Here is a 7,766-nt window from a genome sequence, read left to right on the forward strand (position 1 = left end):
AATGGGGTAAATCAGCTTCCTGTATGGACCCAGGAGAAAGAACGTTTTGTGATACATTCTCTTTTTTTTTTTGGCCATGCAGCCTGGGTTCTTAGTTCCCTGACCAGGGACCAAATCCATAACCTCTTCAGTGAAAGCTCAGAATCCTAATCACTGGACGGCCAGGGAATTCCCTGTCTTGTATATTAAATACAAACAACCTAACCTTGAGGGGGAAACAGAAGTACCTGGAGTAAAGGTCTGAGAAGCAGTGAATACTCAAGCCCAACTTGACCAGAGTAGCTTTCTCTCCCCTTTCAGAGGCTTCATTATAACTTGATGTGGTTTTCCTAAAGAAAAGCTTCTCTGGCCCTCCAAATCTAGGGCCATGGCTCCCTCGCACGCACCAGCAGCGCCCTGTGCTTCCCAAGCGGAGGTGAGCTGTCAAGTGGGGTGGTAATGACAAACCTCTCACCTCCGCTCGAGGATCAGCTGTGAAGGCAGCAACAGGTCTGTACAGTGCAGATCAGCTGCTGCATGATTTTAGTTTATCTACGGATGCAGTACTCAACCAACTTCTTATTCCCACATGTGATATGCTGTGGCAAGTTTCAAAAAAAAAAAAAAAAAAAGACATCAGTAATCCTAGAATTCAAAAAATAAATAATACATTTGCTTGGTATAACAGTTTCAGTTTAAATATTTTCGTTGCCACGCTAATAGCCCTTCCTCCAAAAAACAATTTGTGAAACTATCCAAGAGCGTGGGAAAAAAATCAAACCATCCTTTGGAATAATAAATAACACAAAGCCAACTAAATGAAGAGAAGAAGAAAAGTCAAGGAAAAAAATTAATGAATGGCTTAGAAAAAGCAACAAAACAGAGTATTAAAATCTTAAAAATACTTCTTGTAGCCCCAAAGCAAAGTCTACACTAGATGATCCTAAGTAATGAAGCTGAATTCAAGGATTATAGGAGCAAAACTTTAAACCGAGACGGGTTACAACGATTGGGTTTCTCCCCCAAGAACTAACGATTCTTCATTTGGCAAAACAAACCACAACAAAAACCTTATCAAGATGCCACTGAGATTTAGAACAAGTACTCAATTTGGGGGCCAGAAGTAAATTCGATTCAATACTATACCCTTATATTAAGTACATTCAATTTGTAAGGTACTGTGACTACATTAGCTTTTCGAATTATATTGAACCTGAGTTCAAGGGTTAATGAAAGAAGGCTGAGGTAGGGCACAAGGCTCTTTTACAATCCAAACGCAGAACTCATTTGTACTGAAAAAGAAATTCTTTGCCTATATATCTTCTCATCAATTTGCAATCTCAGAATAAGCAAAGACACTCTCTGTATCAGCACTCATAGCCTTCCTTCTTCTTACATCTCCTCTGTTCCTACTAGTTTTTCTGATCTCAGTTCTATTCAACTCTTTTCTTCACATTATCCTCTATTAAACAGTACAATTCAGATTATAAAATCTCTTCTCACATAAACTTTACTGGGTCTCTCACTATAAATATCAAACATAATCTTCAGTTTGAAGGTTCTGGGGCCCTATTCTCCCAGAAAACACTGTTGTTTTGATTTTTATCTGTTCTTTGGGCTAGATTTTGTTGAAGTCTGTCAATGACTCTTAGTTTTCTTCCAGGTGTCTGTGAACTCTCTCCAAACTCCCTCAGCTCCCATGTCCCTAGTCTTCCCTTTCCACTCTTTTTGGAAGTCTCATTTCAAATAAGACTCCCTAATCAGTTTTCCCCTTGCTCCATCCACCCCAAGTGAAGAACAAGGGCTAAGAACCAAAGACTTCATGTGAGACTTGAATATCTAATTATAAAATATCTTTAACACTAAATAGTAAAAACCTAGATGCTACTCTAAATCTTTCAGTTATTTCCAGTTTTTAACACATCCATTCTTACATTACTTACTTCAAAAATGTATCTATTAGAAAGTACTCAAATTCTAATGCAGTAATATTGAATCTGATTTCAATAATCTGAATTTAACCCAAGCTGTTCTCACATTTTACAACCTACAGTTAAGCTTTCCCTATCCAACAAGTCTAAATCTTTCCAGCCACGTAAATGATTTCCATCCATTCTTTATACGTTTCATTTTTCTTTTCAATGTCAAGTTCAGTTCAGTTGCTCAGTCGTGTCCGACTCTTTTCGACCCCATGAACCGCAGCACACCAGGCCTCCCTGTCCATCACCAACTCCCGGAGTCCACCCAAACCCATGTTCATTGAGTCGATCATGCCATCCAACCATCTCATTCTCTGTCATCCCCTTCTCCTTCTCTCAATCTTTCCCAGCATCAGGGTCTTTTCCAATGAGTCAGCTCTTTGCATCAGGTGTCAAGAGATTAAGTCAGAAAACATGAGCATACAAGTTATTCTAGCCAAAAAAAATTTAAAACTATAACTGGCCACAATTTTCAACCTCCTTTAAGGCTCTTTAACACTAATTCAGGTAGGAGAAACATGACCTGGCTTAGTTTCTTATTTTTAGAGATTCATATTACAGAAGTAGAATTAACAGATAATTAACAGTAATCTAACAAGGGCAAGAAAAGGATTCCCTACAAGACCTTCCAAAGTAGCAACAGGAGACCCAATAAAAGCCTAAGGCAATTTAACCCACCGCAAGTTATCCCAAAAAGATACTGTCACTTTCCTTTCACAATCTGTTTGGAAACTGGATGTAAAAGTGTATTAAGCCACAAGCAAATGGGCAGGGAAAATGAAATATATTTAGACAGAAGCAGCATTCTATCACCCTGTTTCAAACAGTGAATACAGTAAATTGTATCTGGTGGCAAGACTTTTCAACTGGGCTTCCCAACACAGAAGAATTGTTCAAAAATATATTACAACCATGACCATAAGCTAAGTAGCTACAAGTAAAACATTTTTGAAAATACAAGGTCATTAACATTACATCTTTCCAGTAGTATTCTGTGCCTAATGAAATGGTTTTAATTAGTGACATCAGACCATTTTATTTCAAACTGATAGGTAATTGCCTCAAAGGGCTTTCCAGGAAAGAGAGACATCTGGACTTTTTTTGTCATAAGAAAAATTGGTGAGTAAATTGATAAAACTATTTCACAAGGGCTTCTCGTCGCAAACAAAATTTTCTACTATGCATTAAACAGTATGTGGATTTATTTTCCTATACACTTACATGACTGGCATCTAAGAGGAAAATGTTAACAATAATATATTTTTAAATAGTTTATGGCTGTTTAAAGGTTTGGCCTCATCACTCAGAAAACAAGTCGTAAAAATCCAATACAAGCCTATAAAAGATTGAATTTGGGTATATAAAAGAAAGATACCTCTACTAATCAGAGACTAAACATTTAAATCAAAAGGTTCTGTTTAACCACAACAGTTTCCAATGAGTCCTTACTATATATGCAGGCCCAGTTCTAAGAGCTTTACTTACATTATCGCACTCAGCCCCTCACAACAGATTTCCACTTTACAGATGAGTAAATTAAGCAGAGAGAACTTTCCAAGTCCTGGCAGAACAAGGATTCAAACCCAGATGCTCTGAGTGGATTACAGCACTTTTTTCTAACAACTATGTCCATTTGTTTTTGCTGACAGTATTAATTAAACATCTAGGATAAAGCAAATAAAGATAAAAGTAAAAAACAACTCATGGATTTCTGGGATGAGTTATGTATTCAATCTTTCAATATCCCTCCTTTTCAAAACTGAGAATGCTCTTCAGCCATCCAGTACCAAGCAGGACAAAATATCACACAGAAGCTACCAAAACAGTAAAAACCACACAATCTTATAAACCAGTGCCAGGCAAACCATAGTCTGTGGCCCAGACTCAGCCTTCAGCCTGTGTTCATATAGGCCTCAAGCTAAGAACGATTTTCACATTTTTTAGAGTTATAAAACAAAGAACAGGCAGGAACAAAACCTAAAATATTTACTATCTGGCCCTTTACAGAAGAACTTTATAGACTCCTGATCTAAGCTACTGAATAGATAAAGGAGCTTTCACCATCCCCTCCCTCCAAAAAAATAGCTAAATGCAGAAACTGACTTGAAGGACAAACTGCCTCTAGGAAGATAAAAATGAGTGGATTCCCTTAGCTCCAAGCCAGAAGACAAAACCTCTGAAGCACACCCCCCAAAAAAGGGCAAAAATAAGTAGTTCCCCTCTCACCAGGAGGTGGCAGTAGATTCTTCAAGAGGCAAGGTTCTGATTTGCCCATGGGCTCAAGCTTTTTGAGGCGGCTATTAAGAAAAGCAGTTTGACCTCTCCAGAGCTCACTTTCTGGACCTGACAATCTGCATAAAAAGGAAATGGGAAAAGAGACTGAACAGGCAACAAGACCTAACCACATACTCTTTAGGGACCCGTTCACTCCCACTAGAAGAATGATACCATTTCCTAAATGCATCTGAGCTAAGAGTTAAGGGGTAGGGAAGAAAGCAGGTGAAAATGATCAACTTAATCATTCAGTGCTGTTCTTCACATTCACTCAAGTTACCACCCTTCAGTTAGTTAACTGACAATGAATTTTTCTCTCCACAACTTCAAGCAAGATGCCATTTTCAAGATCAGAAGTTAAAAGGAAAAAATGTAAACTTTAGATACTCAGCAGAGCTAAACCAGAAGTCAAAACAGGAAATTGCAAGTCAGTGGAACACATGAGAAAGTCACAGGTACTGCGTGACTACACAAGCCAGTTATCCTGACAAGCAATGGCAAAGACCCACTAACTGAGCCAGATCTCTCATTCTTTCAGTCCTCAACTGCACAACCAAAAAACTTTGTTTTTGCCCAGAAACCAGTGGACGTTTAATCAAAATACATTAGTATAAAACATGCCATGTCATGAAGCTCCATGCTATTCATGATGACTCAGCAGCTGCTGCTAAACACAGAGGTGACAGCCTAGGATAGCTGACAGCAAGCAGGTGGTCTACAAGTTCACAGAAGTTTTGATAAGGACTAAAGAACATCCTTATTTTAAGATTTTTAAAAATCCTCAAATTAAATATTCTTTTGTATATGCCTGGATACTTTTCTTTGGTAGTAACTGCCAATACTAATTGTTGTTGTTCAGTGGCAAGTCGTGTCCAACTCTGCAACCCCATGGACTGCAGCACGCCAGGCTCCCCTGCTCTTCACTACCTCCCGGAGTTTGCTCAAACTCAAGTCCATTGAGTCAGTGAGTCATGCTATCTAACCGTATTAGCCAATACTAATAATACCTACAGAGTAGATTAAGAAACTCCCACCTTTAATCTCAATTCAAAAGCTACAAATGTACTTTTTCAATTAAATGGCTGTGGCAATAAGCTGAATACTTTAGACAGGGGGAAATGATAAATTACCAAACTTTAAAATAAAACTGCACAGTCTGAAATCATATCAGCTCTAAGACAATTTGGATCACAAGTGTTATGCTGTTAAGGCATCATCTCCCTCAAATTAAGTTTTTATCCCAAGTATATTTAAAAATAAGGTGTGACTTTGGCTTTTGCCACCTGGAATATAGGAGCTCCTTTCTAAACTCTGTCCAGACCATCCAATGATCTGTTTTTACATTTCATTTTTTATGTAGTAACTTTCTCCTAAGGAAAGCACTCAGACATTTATTTTTTCAGAAAAACCAGAAAGCACATGTGCCAAACTTCCTTGCAACCAAAGGATTAGGTTAAAGGGCCAGGCTTGTGACCCGAATTCTAATCTTGCTCCTCACAAAGAAAATTGGAAAACCCAGCCTATCTGGGGGAGCACTGGTGGGAGGTGATAGTAACGCCAAGACTTGTGACCATTAGTAGAGAGCTACCTAACATTATCAACTACAGATTTCACTACTAGGAATCTTCTCCCAAACCTTTACTTTTAAAATTCTGTTTTTAATGATACAATTTAACAACAGCACCAAACACGTTTAACTGTTAAATATTTATTAGCATCCAGAATAAAGCAATCTAGAAGTCTACCTTTAACAGTATGCAACAAGTTATCAGACCCTTTTGCTATACTCTTTTTTATAGGTTTAAGGCCCACACTTACTTCCTACCTTACTATCAGTGAAAAGTTTTATAAGTGACTTTTATTAGGTTTTCAACATTTTCCCACTCAATCCCCCGTAACAAACAAGCAAAACTTAAAATCCTGAACTTTCTCAGAATCAAACGTCTGAGGATAAACTCATATTTTCATAATTTCAAACACCCACTAGTGCACAAGGTGGTTAAATTTCAAGACCACCAACATTCCTGTAGCGTCGAAAGTACCTAAACTTCTAGAATACCCACTGCAACATTAAAATATTTTGTGCATGAGATCAGAACTGGAGTCCCGGTCAACTGTGCATAATGGCCAATTCTAGTCTCCAAAATAAAACGCGCGGGTGTGTGTGGGGAGGAGGGGGAAAAAGGTTGGACAAAAGTGGGGAGGGAAGAGTCTCGCGACGGAAAAAAAGACGTAAGTGCGGAGAGGGACTTTCAAAATGCCCCAGTGCCACTAACCATATCCCGGTTGAAGAAAAAAAATAAGCCAGGACTCTTAGATCGGGGAGGGCCACGGGGAGATAGAGAATTTAAAGGATGGAGAATAAGTTATTCCACTTTCCCTGTAACAGCGCCCCCGCCAAGCCCCAGGTAAGTACCCTGGCGGGGTGAGGATCAGAGTCCTTGGGGCAGCCCCCCTCCCCGCACGCGCTGAAACGCGGGAGACTAGAAATCTGCAGGCGTGGGGGGAGGGGGGTGGCCCTCCCAGCCACAGCTTTTTCCCTTTTCCCTTGAGGGACATGAGTAATTACCGCCCCCCCCGCCAAAGCTCCTAATCCCCGCCAAAAAAAAAAAAAGGGCAGAAATATGGGCTCACCGTGGGCCTCGGACTTGTGTTCCCGCCCTGCGCTCCGGCCCGGGGAAAGCCCCGGGGCGGAGAGGGCCAGGGTGCGGGGCGGGGGGGTGGTGGAGAGAGGAGGCCGAGCCACACGTGTGCGCCGCAGGGCTGGCCGGCCTCAAGCCCACTTCCCGTCGCCGCCCCGGCGGCCTCGGCTCCCGCCGCCTCGCCCGGGGCCTCCCGGACGCTCCACGTGGGGCGCCAGGGCCGCCCCCCCTGCTCACCCCCCCGCCCCGAGGGCCCCCCTCACACACGGCGCCGGGTCTCCCCTACCTGGTGCTGCGGTCGCCCCTGCTGGTAAGGCTTCATCGGGCCCTGGTGGCAACGCCGCGTCCGGATCTTGCCGCCGCCGCCGCCGCCCCCTCCTCTGCCTCCGGCTCCCGAGGCCATGGCGGAGCCTCCGCGGCTTCCCCCTCCGGGGCGGGAGAGGCAGAGGCGGCCTCAGAGGACCCCCGCCCCCCGCCTTGCCTCGCCCGGCCCCAGCCCCCAAGAGTCCGCCCGCGCTGCCCTCACAGCGGGGGCCCAGGCCCACCGGGAACCGCGGGGCGGCGAGCAGAAGCGGAGAAGAGAACGCGCGCCGGCGGCAGCGAGGTGGGGGGGGCTGGGGGGGGAGGCCACAGAGGCCCAGGAGCTGGCTCTCCGGTCCCGCAGGCTCCCGCGGACCCCCGCCTCTGTGTGTGTCACCGTCTCTATGGAGATTCCCCCCGCAGAGGACAACGCGAGCGGCCCCCGGCGCTGCTCGGGCCTAACTCGGCCGCCGGCTGATGGGGATTCTTCTTCCGCACGCCCCAGCCGTGTAGCTGCCGCAGTTGAAGCCGCCGGCGCCGCCCGCCTACCCCTCCCCTTTGCGCACAGCGCCCGCCCCGCCGCCGCCGTCGT

The 7,766-nt window shown here is 43.7% G+C and overlaps 1 protein-coding gene across 8 annotated transcripts in view; it reads right to left on the minus strand.

Moving 5' to 3' along the window:
• NUP153 (nucleoporin 153) overlaps window positions 1-7,766 on the minus strand; it is an 80,767-nt gene that overhangs the window by 62,699 nt on the left and 10,302 nt on the right. For 2 of the 8 annotated variants that reach the window (XM_044927538.2, XM_044927546.2), the window contains exon 1: window positions 7,161-7,712. The exons of 3 other annotated variants lie outside the window; for them this stretch is intronic. In XM_044927538.2, coding sequence (XP_044783473.2) covers window positions 7,161-7,277 — 117 coding nt within the window. In that variant the 5' untranslated portion in view covers window positions 7,278-7,712. Of the gene's footprint in view, window positions 1-3,443; window positions 3,622-7,160; window positions 7,713-7,766 lie in introns of those variants that run through there. 3 more of the 8 variants (XM_025266017.3, XM_044927549.2, XM_044927543.2) reach the window with 3 other exon arrangements.

This window comes from Bubalus bubalis, chromosome 2, assembly GCF_019923935.1.
Source record: "Bubalus bubalis isolate 160015118507 breed Murrah chromosome 2, NDDB_SH_1, whole genome shotgun sequence".
Taxonomy (NCBI): domain Eukaryota; kingdom Metazoa; phylum Chordata; class Mammalia; order Artiodactyla; family Bovidae; genus Bubalus; species Bubalus bubalis.